The sequence below is a fragment of the Haemaphysalis longicornis genome, unplaced genomic scaffold, assembly GCF_048455015.1.
Source record: "Haemaphysalis longicornis isolate Haplotype H1 unplaced genomic scaffold, Haemaphysalis longicornis Haplotype H1 scaffold_3, whole genome shotgun sequence".
Taxonomy (NCBI): Eukaryota; Metazoa; Arthropoda; class Arachnida; order Ixodida; family Ixodidae; genus Haemaphysalis; species Haemaphysalis longicornis.
The window spans coordinates 99,379,097-99,399,999 of record NW_027526335.1 but is presented as its reverse complement, the minus strand read 5'-3'; the positions used below and the strand labels follow the sequence as shown (position 1 = coordinate 99,399,999).

At 47.1% G+C, this 20,903-nt stretch overlaps 1 protein-coding gene across 1 annotated transcript in view; it reads left to right on the top strand.

Moving 5' to 3' along the window:
- Positions 1-20,651, top strand: part of LOC144175349 (sialin-like) — a 36,989-nt gene extending 16,338 nt beyond the window's left edge. Inside the window, exons 2-8 of the mRNA XM_077704430.1 lie at positions 4,642-4,825; positions 8,155-8,288; positions 13,059-13,208; positions 13,607-13,739; positions 15,445-15,600; positions 17,158-17,243; positions 20,256-20,651. Of these exons, the coding sequence (XP_077560556.1) occupies positions 4,642-4,825; positions 8,155-8,288; positions 13,059-13,208; positions 13,607-13,739; positions 15,445-15,600; positions 17,158-17,243; positions 20,256-20,564 (1,152 nt within the window). The 3' untranslated portion in view covers positions 20,565-20,651. The remainder of the gene's footprint in view (positions 1-4,641; positions 4,826-8,154; positions 8,289-13,058; positions 13,209-13,606; positions 13,740-15,444; positions 15,601-17,157; positions 17,244-20,255) is intronic.
- The last annotated feature ends 252 nt before the right edge of the window (positions 20,652-20,903 follow it).

Below are 20,903 nucleotides of genomic sequence, written 5' to 3'. Positions count from 1 at the left end.
AGGGCTGTGAGCCTATGCTAACGCTGAGTTTCAGCACACAGTGCAGGTTCAATGTCCTAACGAACACTACAAGAGTGACAGAGAGGTGATACTCGTCTCGTCTTATGCATGCAGGTAGTCGTTGGCGAAAGCGATGTTGAAGCTTCCTCACGTTTCCGTAGGTCATGCTGAAGTAACTGGAACTGGCCCATGCAGCATTCGGGGAGCCCAGGCGGGGTCATTTCTGTAGTGGTCGGTTGGCAGTTGTAGCTGCAGCGGCGGCTAGCTGTGGCTTTTTGTGTGTGCGTGACAGCTTACTCACCCCGTAATTGCGCATATTAGGTAATAGACCCCCAAACGAACGAGTTCCTCTAAACAATTATATTTGGTTAAAGCTAGTTTTGTATAAACGAAGTTATATGCTGTCAATCAAAAGTATTAGAAATCAAACATAAAGAGCTAGCTCTTCTCAAACATTGAAACTGCATTGCTGACGCTGTCATACAACTACACTTCTGATGAAGGCCAAAAACGAAAACGCCCGTGTGTTCGAGATTTCGGCGCACATTGAAGATTCCCAGGTGACCGAAATTAATCCGGAGCCCTCCACTACAGCGCGCCTCGTCGCTTGCGTATCTGTAGCGTCAGCGAGTTAAGCCACATAATAATAAATCAACCAATCTCAGAAATTTACGTAACAGTTTATTTTTTTTTTCAGGGCTATAACAAAATACGCTCAAATTATGCACCGTTCTTACTGGTCACGTCTGAGGGGTTGTAAAGATAAGATTGGGACCACTTCGCCTTCCACAGAAACAATGAGGGAACTAAAATTTAGGATGCCCACGTGGTCTAATTAATGAATCGTTGCCTTCATATTTAGACTGCTATCATGGCTTCGGCTGGTGAAATCCTCGTTTTCTTGACGCGTGAAAAAAAAAAAAAAAAAAAACGTTATCTCTAACCTGAATTTCGGCAATTTTTTTAGTGGGAGGTCTTATCGGTACATAGATCTGCTGTCATGTTTAGCGTCCGCTGAGCGGCACATTTGTTTGCACATAGCTGCTGTCCTTTTCTCAGTCCAGGAAGCCACGAGCTTTCGCCACTGTTCGGGCCCATGTTAGTGCATTTCTTGACTGCTACTTAGGTGCTAAAGCCTGGAGCTGGTTCAATAGCACATACGATTTTTGCTTCTTTCCATCAACACAGACGGCGAATGAAAATGGTTGCTTGATGGCACGACATGGGCCAGTTGCATGTAATTACTGCTATCGCGATGAATGCTCCAGAATACAGATTCTATAGAATACACATTTCCGCATAGTAGTATTAGGTCGCTTGTACGAGCAAGGAAACTTGCTGACAAACGTTCTGCGTACAGTGATTTTGACGTCCCAAGGAAAAAAGAATGCCAAGAGACCGCCAAAAGGGCGGTCTTTTTTACTCTAGGTAATATGCGTTGTGCGCCCGGAGCATTGATCCTTAATCTCCTCGGCGTCGCGGTTCGTCACAAAGCTTACGTTTTTAACTTGTATCAAAAATTGCAATTCCAATGAGGTCAGCGTCTGTACCAATGCGGTCAGTGTCTATGCAGGCTCGCAAAGCACGAGTTGTTTTACGCGCACTTCTTCTTTAGTCCAAAAAAGTGACATTTATTTTTGGTTTCAAGTCTAAAGAATGGCCTAAAACGTATAATGGACAAATGAAGCGCGAACACGAAATTATGAACCGGAACACACAAATAGCGCGATTTCTTTCCATGCAAGTGAAATAATCGCGCCGCTATATAACAGCAGAGTCTAAGACATTGAAGGACTCTGATAACAGTAACAAAGATTGAAAATGTGTCTTTCCAAATATACCACTAGCGAGCCATTGTTTTGCATTCACTATCCATATTCTTTCCTCTAGAGCGTTCGGTTTAATATTTTCGTGTTTTCATTCATTCGTCCATGAGTGTACATGTATATACAGCACACTGTGTTCGGTGGCTAAGCGCTAGCCCACGCATGACCTTCGGAACTCCGGTGATTGGGCAGGGGTGGTGCTAGACCTGTGACAGACATCAGCCGTTCACCTTTCGAAGAGCAGGAGCGTGATTTGGTTCCGACTGGATTAATGCGATCGGGAGCCAGACGTTTTCTTGTCGACTTTTGAGCATTAACTGCCATAGGAAAAACGAGTACTCGGCTATGGCATCATAGCCGTTCATCTTTTATACTCCGGCAGGCGAAAAGAGGTTGGCCGCTCGGAAGACGTGTACGTGCTGCTCATCTTTTGATGAGCGGCTTTCAAAGAAAAAAAGAGTACTCGGCAGCCGCAAGCTTGCCGCACGTCTTGTGATCAATGTTGGGGGAGCAAGCGCCGTTCCTCGGCGGCGGGTGACTTACCAGAGAATTTATAAGCAACCCGCCCCGGGCAGAAACCGTGGTTACGGCAAACCAGTGAAAGGCGACCAACATATGAGCATTGGCTGCCGAAAACGTTCGAAGGTGACGGCAGCCGGATTCGTATCGTCCATTTTATTATCAACGGCAGCCAATTCGTTGCCTCTTGCCGAGCATGCCGGAGAACAGCCATAGGATGGCCGGTCAAGAAACGGACTTTCCGTGCTGCCTGGGTAAATGTATGCCGATACGTGGTTTATGAGATTAAGGTATACTATTGTACCTCTCCTTCATGGTCGATGCGGGCATTGTCTTATCTAGAACCGTTCCTTTTTCGCGATTTTCAGGTAACCGTTTCGACACAATGGAAGTCCGGTTTCACGCACGCGCCGCGTGTCCAGAGATAGCTTTTGGGTCAACCGACCGGTCTACGGGGAAATGCATTAGTTCTTTGACAGGACGCCATCGCTCTCACCAAGAAAGATTTCGCTTTAAAATATGCGGTCTTCGCTGTGACGCCGCGTAATACAGGTATGCCGGTTTGCGTTGTGCGATGTCAAAGTGCAGATCCAATTTTTCGAGTCAAATCATCAGTCGGGCCTCGTTATTTGCCTAGTTCGTTCCCTTGAACAGAGCCATTGATTATTCAGGTGAACTGTAGCGAAGCAGATCCGCGGACATTTTTCTGGCGTATATATGACCATCATACAACCATGACTCACCAAATGTACACGCCATTTCGTACGCGAAATGGTGGCTGTAATCTTCACCGGGCTGTTGATGTCCACGGCAGGACGAGGGCCGCTTCCGTATAGACTTCCCACACCCTTCCCACGTCGTGTGTCATCCTAATGAATCATTTGCCCCCGAGTTTACGTATATTATTCCTCAAAAAAATTTCCTGTCTTCCCATAATTCTCTCACCGTCCTTTGGTAATGATTCTGCCAATCGCGTGGTCTGGCTTTTAGCGTTAATCCACATATTGCATGACCATAAGAATGCACTTCTATCCCTAATCTCTGTCAGTGTGCGTTCTACACCGTTTTTTGTTCCTTTATTGATCGCACATGTGTATGCATTGATCCTCACCCCAGTCAGTAATCACACATACCCCCAACTTAGGCGACAGGTCATCCTGCTCAATATTAAGCGTGCTAATACTACTACTACTACTACTACTACTACTATACTACTACTTCCACCACCACCACCACCGCCACCACCCCAACCACCACCGCCGCCGCCACCACCACCACCACCACCACCACCACTACTACTACTACTACTACTACTACTACTACCGCCACCACCACTACTGCTGCTGCTACTACTACTACTACTACTACTACTACTACTACTACTACTACTACTACCACCACCACCACCACCACCACCACTACTACTCCTGCTACTACTACTACTACTACCACCCCACCACCACCACCACCACCACTACTGCTGCTGCTGCTACTACTACTACTACTACCACCACCACCTCCACCATCACCACTACTACTGCTGCTACTACTACTACTACTACTACCACCCCCACCACCGCCACCAACACCACCACCACCACTACTACTGCTGCTGCTACTACTACTACTACTACTACTACTACTACTCCCATTACTACTACTACTACTGCTGCTACTACTACTACCACAACTACTATTACTACTTCTTTCCCTACAATAGTAACTCGTCACGTTGGTTATAAGCTTATTGAATGACAAAAAAAAAACGTCCAACGACAAAAAATTACCATTTGGAGAAGTTTTCAGTCAGCGGAGAGCGGAAAATGGGGTACAGGAACCAGGAAATAGGTAAAGAAAGACGGGGCTATTGAAGTTAACGAAGTGTTGGATTCAGATGTCCACAGTAAGCGTCGCAAAGCTCAGAGAGGACGTTGCTAGCACCCTGGGTAAGCTGGGCTTGGGTATACAGAACCCACCAGCAAGGCTTAGTTTAGCGACAATACCCTCGGTGAGTGCATAAAAAAGGTTGCTCCTGCACAAAGCATTCTGCGCGAATGTTTGGCAGCATTATACCTTAATTAAACTACATACGTTAAACCATCGTTATAACAAGGTCCTAGGGAAAGGGAACTGATTTTGCTATAAGCGACACTTCCCTACAACCGGGGGTGGTTCGCTCTCCACGCATTTCATCGGGGACATGGAAAAACTTCCAATAGGCTACAATTCACATAGAACGATTTTTTTATTATAAAGAGTGGTTTACTGTATGTTCCACCCACTTGGGACGACGCAGGGCTGCTGCTTTCCAGCCATGCAGTCCATGCTGGCCCAGTGGGTTCCCAAAGCGGAGCGAACCATCATTTCCAACATCGTCTTCACGGGCTCCTTTACGGGCACCGTGGTGGCAATGACGTCCACGGGCGTCATGAGCGACTCCGAGAGGCTCGGAGGGTGGCCCTCCGCTTTCTACGTGTTCGGTGCGTACATGGCGTGTGCACGGCGTGGCCCAACATCATTACGTCTGGCTTCCTTTGCAGCTAACTTTGGTTATCTTCTGCCCGTGTCCGGCTCTTTTGGTGTCATTGTATTAGATCTGCTGTAGTTGAAGCTCACTCGGAATCGCCTTGCGCCATGGCACCTGGAAGAAAATTTACCGTAGAATGAACAAGCCATAATATATATGACCTTAATTTTTCTCCCCCTGGTGAGAAGGTGGGTCGGGTGCGATTGGTGTGGCTTCATGAAGCGGACAAGACCCTTTCAAAATACTGCTAAGCAGTACTCGTAACTGGTCGCGGGTTCGATTCCCGGCCGCGGCGGCCGCTTTTCTGATGGAGGCGAAAAGCAAAAACGCCCGTGTGTACGAGATTTCGGCGCACGATAAAGATCCCCAGGTGGTCAAAATTAATCCGGAGCCCTCCACTACGGCGCGCCTCATCGCCTGCGTTGCGTCGGCGCGTTAAACCCCACAATCAATCAAATCAATCAGTACTCGTAACTGTGCGTCTGTATTAAATGCGAATCAGACGACAACAAAAAACTTCGACGATTCACCTCCTTATTTTATTTCGCCCGTGTGTATGATATTTCGGCGCACTTTAAAGATCCCCAGGTGGTCAAAATTAATCCGGAGCCCTCCCACTACGGCGCGCCTCATCGCGTGCGTTGCGTCGGCGCGTTAAACCCTACAATCAATCAATCAATCAATCAATCAATCAATCAATCAATCAATCAATCAATCAATCAATCAATCAATCAATCAATCAATCAATCAATCAGTCTCCTTTTCTATTTAAGCGGCCCTAGAAAATCTCACTAACGTCCGCTGTTGGCTTAGTTGGTAATTCATTGCGAAGATTAGTTGAGTCGAAAAGCACTGACACACGGACAATTCAGACGGAAGCAGCGCTACATCTCGAAAGTTTACCCGACGGAGAATCCAACCAGCGTACAAAAAATACCATGATGATGATCATGATTAGTGGCTCTCCCTTTGAATAGGGACGTCGGTTGTCAGCAACCGACTTGCCTGTTCTATTCCACTTACCTGCCCCCGTTTCCCCCTCGCCCCGCGGCGGTCGTATCGCTGTGCAGTCCCTGACAATATGGTCTATGGTTTCCCGATCTCTGCCGCAGCATACATGCGAACATACGCGAAAAGTGACAAGGCGGTACGTATCACTTAGCCAACCAACCTAATAGATTTGTCTCTCCCCAGCTCCCCCTCCTCCCATCCCGCCTCCCACTTCCGTGCTTTTTCAATGTGTATAAGTGCTGAAAAGTACAGTAAAAGCGCGTTAATTCGACTCTCGTTAATTCGAAAAATTGGTTAATTCGGACACGTCATCTGGTCCCTGTGAATATACGCATCACTCTATGAGACAAGGCGCTCGTTATTTCGGACGGATTTGACCGCAAATCGGATAATTCGGCGACTTTCAGGCCGCTGGCGAGGCTCAAAAACGAAAAAAGAACAATTCGGAACAAAAGTGAAGCTCAAACGCAGCATCGCCGTGGACATCAATTATCGACTTGGCTTGACTTGAGACTGGTTGAACGTCTTTTCTTCGCGTGTAGGTTTGGCGGTGCCATCGGTGCCATTTTGTGGCTTTGTTCCCGTTGGAGTGCAGCATCGCTGAACGCCGTTTTAACGTGGAACGATTCAGTGCGGCTCCTTTAGCTTTCTCCTGTGACCGCACTCTCCGCTGATGGCAACGCCGGCGAAGCGGCCCAAAAACGAGGCCAAGATAGGCCAAGTACGAGGCCAAGATGACACTGAAGATAGCATGCGAGCTGCGGAGCACCTTGAAGGGCTCAGAAAAATTGTGTCCGCGCGAATTTCTGCTCGAAAGCAGACAAGCATACGCGATTACTTCGTAAAATAAAGGTATGTAGAAAAAAACTTGCATTGTGTTTATTTCGACCATTCGATAATACGGACATTCGGTTAATTCGGACATTTTTTCCGGTCCTTAGAAATCCGAATTAACGAGCTTTTACTCTATAATGCCTTCTATCGCCCTACTGTAAAACACATTTAGACGTGATACTATATTATTTGCCGAAAGGAAAACAGAAGAAACACCAAAATACAAGACTGGAAAAGCTAAAATGGCCTAACTTAATCACAACGGTCTAGTCAACCTACGGGTCAGCGGCGATTTACATTAAAAAAAAAAACTTGTGAAAACCAATAGGGAAAGCAGAAAACAATTGTCGAAAACACTGTGTGGCACCTTGCACCTGCACAAAACGCGCAATTGATGAAGTTGCATTCAATTGTTATAATAGTGTAAATGTCGATCATTGCTATAAAGATACAGGCAAAAATACGTTCAACTGCGGGCTCTGACTTGGGAAGCACGCCCAGCGATGTCCGGCTCTGGCACTTAATGGGACTCTGCAACACCCCCGATACACGCTTTTACAATTTCCTTCGCGTCTGGAAGCAATGCGAAAGCTACAGTTATCGCCATGGGCCGGAGCGGCACTGCGTGATTTGCTCGTCGAAGCAGATGCGCCTGCGGTTTCTGCGTTGCTTTCATGCCTTTGTTTTTAAAGTGGCTACCGAATGCGTTTATTGCTGCAATTGAAAGATAGTTGGCCAATAGCCATTACACTGCTGTAATGGCGTAATTTGAGCATTCGAAAAACGCCAAGACTGGCAAAGAAAAAAATTTTGAACAAGTTTTTGATTTATTTTATGGGCATAGAGCAGTAATTCTTGGCGGTCGTACCTTGTGATCCCTTAAGGCCCGTTCACACTTGCGAGAAAAGCGAGCGGAAGCGACGAAAATTTTTGTCGCTTTCGTGGCCTGGCTCGCTTTCGTCGCGCGACGAGAGTGATCGGCCTCGACCAATCTTTTTCGCCACCGTCGCGCCGTCGCTAAGGTCCTTACCATCGCTTTTGAAGCGGAAGCAGAAGGCGAGACTTCCTGACGTCATATCCTGCCAAGGCACCCGGATGCTGTGTCTACACAAGCGGTGAACCTCCAGTATAGTACGCGCGCTCCGCACACTAGCCAGTATATTCTAGGCACTATACCTCCAGTGAAGTCTCGCTCTGAGCGCGAGACAATAACAAGAGAAGCAAAAAATCGTCGTCGCCGTGGCTCGATGTCGCGTGCGAGTGTGAACAGCAAGGGTTGCGATCGCTTTCACTTTTGTCGTTTCGTCGCGTCGCTTCGTCGTAAGTGTGAACGACCCTTTACTCTGTGTACTGAGTGTGCTTGGTGACTACGTTCTGAAAGCGCTTAGGATAAAAAAGTCGAAAAAAACGTTGCAGGGTCCCTTTAATTGGATGCAGGCATGACCGGCTGTGCGTGGTGCCTCCTCTGGTTCCTGCTGATCCACAACAGACCGGTGGAACACCCCAGGATCAGCCACGGCGAGCTGATGCTCATCACGGGCGGCAGCGTCATCATGCAGGGACAGGCAGCCGTACGTTGCTTCCGCTAATCTACACGGATATGGCCGCGTTAGCAAGGACCGTAAAAGCCGCACGGTCACGCAATGTTCAAGACATACCAGGACAATGCGGCTGCGATCTTGACATTCGCTGGGAGCCGCCATCTGTAATGTGGCACCGAAGAAGGCCTTGGCTTTGAAGGGTCTTCGTAAGGTATCTAGAGGAAAAACAACAAAAGATATCCGCAAACATTGCGATTTTCAGGTTATGTTAAACTCAGCAGCCCTATGGGGTCGATTCTATTCAAGGTCAGTGTCTTGAGGGCAAACATACTCCGAGAACAACCAATCGGGCCTTGTATAACGCCAAATAGAGGATTCTGAACTTGGACAGCTTGCACGCCACCACTAATTGGATTCATTAAATTAAATTTTAACGGAAAAACGCTGCCTCGCCCACAAAATTGTGTGTTGCACTGAGTATGATTGCTACAGTGTATGCGTTTCTGATCAATCTGGCGTAGCTACCCTCCCCACCCCCCAGTGTGTACCAATCTTTTCCCCACAGATATATCCTTTCTCTTCTCCGGGTAACATTTCGAATAGCAATACATGTGCATCAAAGACTCTTAACATCACACTATTTCGAGCCGTGAGGCGCCAGAGACGGTAAAACTATTGCCGCGATTTAAACATATTTCTATGACAAAACTTGTCACGCGTAACTGCGTTTGAAAACGCTATGAAAATGCAAAGCTTCGCGTTAGACACAATGGGTTCAAATGCAACGCCTCGTTTGTTTCCTTTTCTTTTTTTTTTCTTACCGTCGAGGTCACGCTCTAGTGGCGTCAAACATGATAATTATTCATCTGAAGCAGGGCGACTTACCGTCGTACGAAGGCTAGGGGAAGCGGGTAAACGAGGTGGGCGCATTCACATTCTATACCAGTGGTCCACAGGGACATGACGGTGCCCTTTTGGGTGCGCCCGGCCCCGGGGAGGCGTTGCCCACTCCTGAAGGGTCTTGGTTGTCGGCGGCAGATGGGTTCTCTCGGCCGCGAGCCCCCGGCAATCCCACAGCATGTGGTGCATTGTGGGGCTCGTCGTCGAGTTGCATGAAGCATAGAGTTTTATTCTTGTGTACACTAGAGGGAAAGCTGTCGCTGCAGTCGCGTGCCGTCATGGGAGCCGCCATAGATGCTGGAAGCGTTCATCTCGAGTCTCGCACTTGGCGTGGCTAGCAACCTGCCTTCTTGTGGACCCGGACGACAAAGGAAACGACATGATCAGCATTTCTTTTTAGGGGCGAAGCTCCTAAAGCCATGGATCTGTCCATCCCTTGTGTCTCGTGGTACGTGACCGCCGCATGCTTTCGGAGATGTCGCAAAGTGGGCCGCGTTGCACGCGCAAGAACCGGCTGCAACCGGCAGCGCAAACTCGGCACGGGGAGCGCGAGCTTGTCTGTGTTCGCCAACGGAGGCGCGAGCGCACGTGCACTGCGAGGGGGAGATCACGCAAGAGATCACGCCACGAACGCAGGCAGTCGTTCTCGGAGAACTCTCTACTGACCTTAGTGATAGCTAAGCATATATGTCCAGAAGTGTATACCAGTGATCTGTGCAAACTGTGTAATAGAGACAGAGCCACGGAGGCCCATGTCTTATGGGACTGCCGAACTCATCCAGAAGAAGCGAAAGGCACCACGCTCCCGCCGCAGCTTACAGCAGCAGCGAGAGATGTCAATTACAACTCGCAACTCCAGGCCGTCCAGCTGGTGATGGCTGCCCTGAACCGTCAACGGCCTGAAAGTGCTCCTCCAACAGAGGACGCGCAAGTAAGCCTTGACAGGGGCCCAGCTATCACGACGTCCTAGGCCGCGTCCCCGCAGCAGGTGTTTTCCCAATAAAGTTGTTTCCTCCTCCTCCTCCTCGGAGATCGAACGAGACGCAAGGACCTTTGCTCGTTTCCTCTCGTCTTGTTCGGGCACAAGTTCGCCCTAAATAAAAGTTCTTTCTTTACCGTTGTATCCCATCCTACGTGACAAATTGTGGTGGAGGTGCGGGGTAGTCCTCGATGGCGCGGGGTCTTTCACCAGGTCTGGGCCTGGGAGCATTGACTCCGAAAATAAAAGTTGATTTGTACAATGTACGCACACAGTCTTACGTCTTTCTTAATGATGTAATGGGCGAACTTTCACGGGAGAGTTACGGTTACCGATGATCTCCCCCTCTCGAGCTTCGCCCCACTTATCATCATTCATTCCGTGGATATGGCGTGATTTTTTTAAAGGCGATGGTCTTTCTTGGGCTACTTAAACCCAGAAATTTTGGTCTGTCGGTATGTCTGTCTGTCTGTCTGTATGTCTGTCTGTGACTCGATTCCGCCACCCGGCCAAAGCAAAACAATGCCTGCGTAGCCTTATATAGTCGCAGCTAAATCTACCCGTCTATGCCCGGTGTAATGTTCATACTTGTCAACATTGTTGAAGAAGAACAAGACATTACGCAAATATGATACAACAAATCAATACAGAAGTGATATTTGCAGTGTTCCTTTATAAAAAACCAAACATGCTTGACTTTTGTGAAATTAAATACTTCATCAACTGCAGAAAAAGAATTCACTCCGCCGTCGCCTGCTGTCGCCCGCGCCACTATAGCTTCTAGCGCCATTTTAAGAAATCAACCGGCAACAGTTACGCAAGGTTCCACTAGATAGGTTCCACGTTCTGCTTGCAACGCACGTGGAGTAGGGAAACGCGGTTCTATAAACGTTGAAGTAGGGCGCCTCGATTAACGCGGGTCTTCGCCGTACGGCAGCGTTTGCATCGATACACCCGGTTTGGAGTAGTGGAACGCGGAAAATTTAAAATGATTTAAGCAAACCTTTGGCGTCTTTGCCTTGGGAGAAGTGTGATGCAAGAGGAACAACATGAGAGGTGAGCGGGAAAGCGAAGGGAGGCATTTACTTCGCAAAAGCCGATAAAGAACGGCATTTGCAACGAAAGGATCAGATACGCGGCCAATTTTTTTCTTAAGGCTGCCAGAAGCCTTTAAATTATCTAAAATAGGTTTTTGTTCGCTATGATCTTGTAATAGTAAAATATATTTAATTAGTTTTTTAGGAGAATTATTACGGGTTATGCAGCCACAGGCAACGTTTGAGCTTCTTGGTGAGCCATGCCAAACAATGGAACGCTTTTCTGCCTTACATGACGGCACGCTCCTTGTACCGCGGATACCGTAGACAAAATTGTAGAAAACTCTTTGTAATAAATAGTACAAAACTTTATGACGTGAGGAGCAGGTCACGGCGGTGGTCGCGGTGTATATACAAGCGTAGCAGCCACGTTGCTTCGTAGCTCTTCCCTAATCATTTGGCTGTTCAGGCGGTGATCATTGTTAGTTGTCACTGGGGGAGGGGGGGGGGGGAATCTGACTGTAAGCCTGCATGTGCCCCCCTCCCCTCCCCAAGCCGGCAAACTGGGCGGTGGTTGTAGCGACTTTCTAGATTTGGTCCGTTGCAATGGCAGTGATGAGTATGTGCCGGGCTCACTCTTTTTGGTATTCAACGGCCATGGGAGCTTCAGAAACACCCGAGGTACTTTGGGGGCAAGTGCCTTCCAAGAACACTGATGCGTTATGCGGACGGGGGCCCGGACAGCCTGGGTGGCTGCCGAGGTTGGTGCTTGGAATGGTAATTCGATCAAAATTGCGGTCAAAAATCCCTACAAAAATTAGAGGAAGCCGCACCTTTCTGCACGGGGGAGGTGCGCCTGACTGCCGACGCGGAGGTCCCTGGTCAGGAGAACCAGATCCTGCGTGGGGGGTTCATGGTGGCCAGGTCTCGAACTGACACTCGAGAAAGAACCTGTCTGTGCAGAAAGCGTGGTCTCCACCTTCTGAGTAAAACGAGGAAAGAGATAATTAGTACACCAACCAGCTATTCTCTGCTTGCTGAGTACCGGCGCGTAGGGCCCGACTGATCTCCTTGGCCTGAGCCCCAGAGAAGCCTAAAGACTCTTGTTCCTGTGAGCGACAAAATCGGTTGGAGGAGGACATCAAATAGGACGCGATTAGATTTGCCGCGGTGAATCCACAACACCCGTAAGGGACATAGAGGCGCCAAACAAACATAGCGGATACCCGGAGACCCCGAAAGGCAGGAGCAGCCACGTACCCGGGTTAGTGGAAAACTTGTCGTCGTTAGTACCGCTGGTCGGGGCCCGCCAGAAGCACGGGCTGTGGAAACTAGTGTCACCGGAGAAGCCAGTGCTGCCACCCCCTGATAGGTTTTCTCTGTTTCCGACAATCGAGCGGCAACCCCATTGCAGGGGCCGCAAAATTTGTGAATTGGCTCTTTCTCGTGCCCTCCCTGAGGTGAGAGCTCAAGCCTAAAAAGGAGTCAGACATCTTGGATCAGAACAAAATCTCGTTGCCCCCATTTCCTTCCCATTTGACACAACCAATTCCCTTCTCTAAATTTCCTTTCCCTTCAACCAATCCCTTCCACTACGTCCTAGGGCAGATCAAAGGGGTCTTCCCGGGCCCGTACTTCTGGCTGCGAGTCGCTGAGTAGTTTTTCCCCTTCATTTTATCTACAACGTTGGGTAGTCAAAATTCCACTTGCCTTTGACCGGTTCATTTAGTTTAGGATTGGGTATACACCGCTTGTACTTCCTGTCGTACCGGTCGAGACATTTGATTTATATTCTTTTGTCCCATTTACTCAATGTTGGCTCTCATTGTCCACCTAAAAAGCAAAGCGTTGAAGCTGAGCCGGCCTCTCGATTCGCGGGCGCAGAGGCTTCCGATTCCCTGGAAGGCCATCCTCACGTCCCCGGCTGTCTGGTCTCTGACGGCGACGCAGTGGGCGCACACCTACGGCTCCTACACGCTCATGACCGAGCTGCCCAACTACCTCAAGAACATCCTTGGTTTTGGGCTTACGCAGGTATGTGCGCCAACACTTTTATGAAGAGAAAAAAACGCGGACTCAATTTCTCAAAACTTTCGACTTTTGTCATGTTCGAAACAAAACGTTCTTCAGTAAGTGCGCCCTTGTAGCTGAATTCCGCGGTTTAGCTTCACCACAATGCAATCGAGCCACCAATTCATGCCGCCAACAAAGAATACTCGGTGAATGACAACGTGTGCAGCAGTTGACTCGAAAATTTATCTGCGTTGTGGCACTACACAAGCCAGTATATCATGCCTGCATTGAATGATGCCCACATCATTTTCCCAAAATTTCGTCGTTGGCTGCGTGGCTGAGTCAATCGATTGCTATGTGGTGAAACTTAAACACAGGATTCCCCTGATCTCTTCTCTGTTATACGTTGCTATACGCAGAACGGAATCCTGAACGGCGCTCCGTACCTAGCGCTATCCGGGCTGTCGCTGATCATCGGCTGGACCTCGGACGCCATCCGACGACGCAATTTTGCCACGGCCACCACTATCCGGAAGATATGCGATTCCGTCTGTACGTACTTCCAACGGCTGTCATGTAAATCAATCGGCAAAAAATGTTCAGATATAAAAGAGAAAAAAGTATTCATTGCTTGCTTCACTATAACACACTTGTCATTCTGAGGAGTGAAGCGAACGCGTTATGATACGCGTTAAACTCAACACCTATTTAGTAAGAAATGTACTGGAGGATTTCCCAGTGACCCAGATGCTTCCAAGGCTGTGACGAGATAACATAACCTTACTCACCACCGGTAGAGTTGACTCTGGCTGATTTGGAGCAGTAAAAAAATCAGGCTACACTTTCCATGGCAGCGTGTGCTCACAACAACGCAGAGTACTACTACTCAAGGTGCATGAAATGTGGCCGGGAACAATCAAAGTACTGTGACGGGCTAGTTGGTCTGACATGATGGAAACCATGTAGTCGCGTCTACGTTTGCGGACACAATGGGCAGAAGCAGTAAGACGCTAAAACAAGAAAAGAAAATCACTTGACTCAGTTCCCCTCCAACATTTGTGTGCACCTTTGTCCGTACCACTTAGCTCCCTTACTGCGCCTACCTACATGCCTATTCGACGAGCTTGGTTCACAAAGTTACCACGCCGTCGCTAATTTTCCTAATTGGGCCGCTTTACTCTACACAGTATATTCAATCCAGTAGCGCAGGCCAGTGGTCTATGGCCTATGTATCATCTTAATCTACTTCGGCGTTAACGCTGCAGTGCTTGGCTTAAGATATTACACACATCATATGCAACCAAGCCTTCCCACATGCACACCTCCGGCAGTGCAAAAATATAAGCAGGGCCAGCTTATTGACGTAATCTGGTTTATCGTGGTCTCAATACGTACGGAGACGTTTCGGGAACATCGCTATGCGGATTTAATAGCTACCGAATTAAGAGAAAGTTTGACCACTTCAATATGAGGCGATGTAATGAGAACAGCGAGAACAGACGCAGTCGTTCGTGTTGTAGTGCTCTTATTTGCCCTTCGCAATACTGCAATCGTACGTCTAAACAAACATGATTGGTACTTGCTCATGCTTCAGTGCCGCTCAACTTAGGTCAACGTTTTCGCACGATAGAAGACAAATAAAAGCCTACCATTCGGTCCTTTCGTTGCCTATCTTGTGACAGACTACTCGACGAGGCAATAATTTCACTACATGCGCCCACTTCCGCATTCCATTCAACCGGCATCGAGGTCAACAAACAAGCCAGGAATACGTTTCCTGTAAAATAGATTACATTAATTCAAATTTATTTTATGGGCTCTTCGTTAGTATTGAACATTATGCCGCCAAGCGTCAAACCAACTTGTCGCGACACTTTACAGCACCGAGTCTATTATTGCATTGTATAGTCTGCTACAGCAAAGCGCAGGGTGACACCATAAAATGATGTAGTGGACGAGATAGCTAACAAAAATGAATCAACTGTAAATGCAGCTGCATTACTGTTGTGGATTACGGAACCTCTGTGTAATAAAGCGCAGTGTGCATTATCCGGCGTGTTCACAGCGAAAAGTGCGGAGGAAGGACGTGAGTTCTGTCCGAAAGCAATTAGTAATCCAAGTTAAGCCAGTATATACACTCTTCTTGAAATAACGAAACATTTTTTTTTACTACTCGTGTACACGACGAAATTCGACTTAACGAGGGGGAGTTGACGGAAGTTTACAGTGTGGTCTTCTCGTCGGTCCATGTCCTCAGCCGCGTTCGGGCCGGCGGTCTGCCTGCTGGCGGTCACCATGGCGCCCTGCGAGCGGATGTTGGCCGTGCTGTGGTTCTGGCTGGCCATATCGCTCATCTCGTTCGCCAACTCCGGCTTCAACGTCACCCACATCGACATGGCTCCCGCCTTTGCAGGTACGCGAGCCGTGAATCGTGGACCACCAGGGTAGCAGAGTGGATACCGAGAGACAGGTCTAGGAGGAGGAGAAGGCCAATAATTCGGAGGGACAAAATAACAGAATTCGGGGGCAAAGAGTGGACCCGTGCAGCGCAGGACATTAGGTCAATGGGAGAGGCCTTCGTTTGCAAGTGAACCTACGTAGGTTGTTGTCCTTGATGATGATGCTGATGATGGTAATGATGACGATGATGAATCGTGGCTTCGAAGAGTTGGCTGCGCCACTGAAATGGATAGTGATCTCGTCAGACTGCAGTTCTTCTTCGCAATCCTTTCGGTGTAATTACTAATCAAATAGAACGGCAATTATGTTACCTCACACGCGCGGCTATTCGGAAAAGCCTACTTGATCAAGTTACCCCCTCTTCTTGCTTAGCGCGCATGCATGCTTTCGATGCATCATGCTTACGAACATGGACCATGACTGAACGTCATCGAGAACAATTATCTACTGCGCTTAAGACGGCCTGCCATTTTCGTGTACACCTGTGTGTGTGCCAGCTTATTACTTCATTTGACGTAGTTGTTGTCTATCTCCACACAATGAATTTTGTTCATTGAATGATATATATTTGTACAGCTTCACTGTCTGGCTGCATTTGTGTGCGTTTAATAGAGTCCCCCGTAATAGAAAAAGGTTTCTGTAAACCGGTAATGGCTGTCAAAAAGCCAGTAAGACAAAGATTTTGTGGTATTCACAAATCCTTGCTCCAAGTGCTTATGGCAGCACATGTACGGTACTGAATTGCCTATTGCAATAGATTATACCGACACAATCGTTATAATTTTATTTTAAAAATTTATTAATGTACACTTTTAGTTGCCTTTGCTTCTTTTCAGCATTGTCATTGTTGTCAATACGAAGAATTGCGTGATGTTCTTATTTCGACATTACTGACTCGTTTAGTATACAAATCATAGATCAGGCGCAAGCAGTATCGTTAAAAATAAATAAATAAATAAATAAATAAATAAATAAATAAATAAATAAATAAATAAATAAATAAATAAATAAATAAATAAATAAATAAATAAATAAATAAATAAATAAATAAATAAATAAATAAATAAATAAATAAATAAATAAATAAATAAATAAATAAATAAAATTTTCTAAGCAACAATCCACGGATTATACGGAGCGTTTAAAGTACGATTCTATCCCATTAGTGGTATGACGATAAAGAGTTTGTTTAAAGTAGATGTGGGGCCATTCTGGATATAGAAGAGAGATTACGATTTTGCAAGAACGTACGACTTTAAAAAGGCATTGTCGGTTTGGCATATTGTATAACCTTAGAATCCCATGCATCCGAGAACATCTCCTCAGTATCGGCGTAAAATGTATTCAGCAGTATTTTCGAACTGCATGAAATTTAAAATACGATACACCTTCGGGCTGTAACTAACGGCACCAATTCCTCAATAGCTAGAATTCAGTTAAGGCGGTTTTTTTTTTCTGCTCAGCACCACACAGCGTAAAACGCGCTCACACATTTTATTCTCGCTCCCAGGTACTCTGTTTGGAATTACCAACTGCATCGGAAACACGACGGGAATAATTGCCCCACAAGTTGTCGGTTTCCTGACTGAAACGCACGTAAGCATTGCAAATCATTCAATGGTGATTTATTGCGCGCTGAGTCCATGCTCCGGGTTGTAGAAAACAGCGTTATATGGTTCGGGGAGCCGAATTCCTCATATTTCTTGCAGCTAGTGCTGTGCCAGACTCTCAAATCTCGAACAAATCTCAGATCGCAGGCTCCCAGAAAAAAATACTACCAACTGATCACAGCGGTGTCATTATTGCCATTGTCCGTCATCTGGAGAGGGATTAAGGCCACCCCTCATTAAAGCAGCCATGGAGAGAAAACACAAGTTTGGTTCATTCAAAAGATTGCCTCGTTAGAATCATACTGACACCACTTTTAACGTGTAAACTCCGCTCGAATAAGCTATACAATTTGGAAAAAAGGGAATGGCCATGCGACCTACTAGCTCATTTCCCGCAACAGAACCTATGATGTCTTACCAGCCAGCTCTGCGATTGGCGGAGGGCGGCAAAAGCAAACGCAAATTAGGCAGAACTTATAAGCTTGCCGAACAAGCCATTTGCGCTTTAATTTAGGGCACATTCATTTTAAGCCGTAAGAATGATGGGATAAACAGTGGAAGTTACGAAAGCACACGTAAACATAGAAGTACCGATGCGTACTGCTGTTGGTACTGCGCGCACTATGCTTGGTTTAGCTGTGCAGGACTGCGGGGCTTTGGGGTTGTCTGAGACGACACAGGCCGATTGACGCAGCGACGGTGTCTTACGTGACCATATTTGTCGAGCGAGCACTATGTTTCACGAAAGAATTATTTTTTCCCCGAACAAGTACAAGCCAGGTTTAAATACTGTCAAAAACAAACCAAAGGCAGAAAACAGCTTGCCACGGTATGGTGGCGCCATGTAGATTCACTAACGGTAAACAAGGCTTCCCAATCGGCTGCAGAGCTGTCGGTTCCTGTGATGTCATTGCAGACCACGAAACCACAGGATTTAGCGGGAAAATCGAAATTTTAATATAAATATAATTGCTCAGTGAATAAAGCATCGTTTGCACTCGGACAAGCGCTAGGAGCACTATAAAACACAAAGTCTTTCGAATAACACAAACTCGTATTTTGTTTTCATGGCTCCTTTAACAGTGGGAGGCCATTTCGCACTTGCGTCCACTACTGAACATCGCGAGCCTCCTTGTTGCGCCTAAAATAAAGGCGAGAAGTCGGATTTCCCTCCCAAAGAAACAAAATTCGGGATCCCAGTTACCCGAAATGTCGCTCCGCGTTCCGTTCCTTCGCCTACGTACGCACGTGTACGCACGGACGCACGTACATGCTTGGGGAAAAGTATACATCACATTGTGTGGTAAGATGAAAACCGACTCGCTGCCGTCCTTCTGTTTTCGCGAAAGCATGGACGCTGCTGGTAGATTCTGTCACCTCAAAAGCTCGAGGAAACATTTGTTTCATTCGTGCCGACCATAGGCGTAGCCAGAAATCTTTTTCGGGGGGTGTTATACGCCGCCGGTAAAAAATAAACAAGAAGAAAAAGAGCGTGCGCCCAAAACAATACCGTGGCCATTTTTCTTTTCGTGGTGTAAAAACAGCGCGGTATAGGACGAAATACACGAGGAAAGAAACCAGTCAGGACGAGAGCTGACTATCAACTGAAATTTATTTGAACGAAAAGACATATATACATAAAAAAACATTGAAACGGCGCATGCGCTAACATCCGTGCCATACCAAACACTGATAGAGATAAAAAGAGAGAGGAAACAGGTTTGCTCCTACATAGTATCAACAACAAGCAAGATAAGCCACTTCTTTATCATGTAAAGTAACGGAAGCCTGACTAATGCACTCGTCACCAAGCCTGTTTATATTGAACGCCTCTACTATTTCGCGCTTTAGCTGATTAGAATGACGGAACAGAAAGACCGTTTTTTTCTAAATTGGGTCTGACAGGAGCGCGTAGGACACGAACGACAGTGATCGGAGAAATGAGGTGTAGGTGTACCTTTCAAAGAATTGAAGTGCTCTCTCAAACTCACATTTACACATCGGCCCGTTTGCCCAACGTAAACTCGACCACAAGACAAAGGCATTTTATAAACAACACACGGGATATACTTGTTCTTGTGGTTAACAGTAAAATTGCAGACCTAGCAGAATTTGGGTCTCGTTTCCTTCTGTCTACTAAGGCACGGACTTTGCCTAGTTTATTTGGTGCTGATGTGGCAACCTGCACCCAATATCTGGAAGCAACCGTTTTTAATCTGTGAGTGGTAGGGTGGTGTACTGTTGATAGTCAGTTTCAGTTGATAGTCAGCGCTCGTATACTGTTTGGTTTCTTTCCTCTTGTATTTCGTCCCACCGCGCTGTTTTTACATCATGTTGACGTACCAACTCGCCCAACTTTCCATCCTGCTGCAGTATGTTGATCTTAATCATGTTGATCTTTCATGTTAATCTTTTCGTTTTATTTTGAGTTTCACGTTTTATATATCGATGTGTTGTGTAAATATGTTCCACAAAAAAGGGCCTAAGGCAGGCGGGGAATGCAGCAATCTGAAAATTTCCAAGATGTCATACCCAGTGGAAAATGACGACTAAAAAAATTCTGTAGTTTGTCGTATTTTCGCGTGTCGTCTTGTCGTATTCTTGTCGTGTAGTGATACTGATGCTCCATCGTGTGTTGTATTCCTGTCCTGATTTTGATGTTCCGTCGCGCCGAATTTCTGTCTTGTTGGGATCCTGATGTTTCATGAGTAGTTGCACATGGTTTGAATATTTTTGCCGATTGTGAAGAGTAGCGTAAATGGCCGTTCCTTTGTTACTACAGGAATATTTGTCGTTCAGAAAATTGACTTTGTCGTTACGACAGAAATGTGTGTCGTAACCACAGATGGCTTTGTCGTAACACCAGGACTTCTGCTGTCACAACAAGGTTTTTTGTCGTACGACAGGAATTCTTGTTAGGTTTTTTCTGTATTCCTGTCGCGATTTTAGACTGGGTACGGTGCCGACGTTTCAGTGAAAGCGGCAAATTTATCCGCAGAACAACGTGGACAACTGGAAGACGGTGTTCTACATCACCGCCTGCGTGTACACCGTTGGCGCGCTGCTCTTTCTGCTGTTCGGGTCGGCCGAGCCGCAGGAGTGGGCCATGGACGTGCCCACGACCACGGTCGAGGGCTACCGCGAGCAGCAGATGCAGCTAAGCCGCTCCCTCCAGCGCTACAACTGGTCAACGCTCTCCATGGCCGCGAGCTACCCGATGGTCGCAAGCTACCCGACGGCCATGGACAAGCAGAGCTCCGGCTCCCAAACAGCCTCGCGCGGCTTCACCAGAACCGCTCCGTACTGACCACTGACCCGCCACATTTCATGTCTGCCGCCATTTTTCCGGTGGCGGTTTTATGTGACCGGTGACACCATGACGTTATTTAAGGAAGTGGGGTGGAGTTGCGAAACATTTTTTGCTAATGTACATTTTTGGAAAGTTGCTCGTACACTGCCAGCGCCGCATAAGCCATGCTAACATTATTGTGCCTGTTTATTGCTGAAGGCGTGTCTATGTTCTTTTTTTTTATTAAAATGAAGTGTGTCCTGCATGAGTACCGGTTCCTGGTGGCGGAGCTTCAAACTGAAGCGCGTTTGTTGTCAGAGCCTACTGGCAACGTTGATATCTTCACGCTCGCGATAT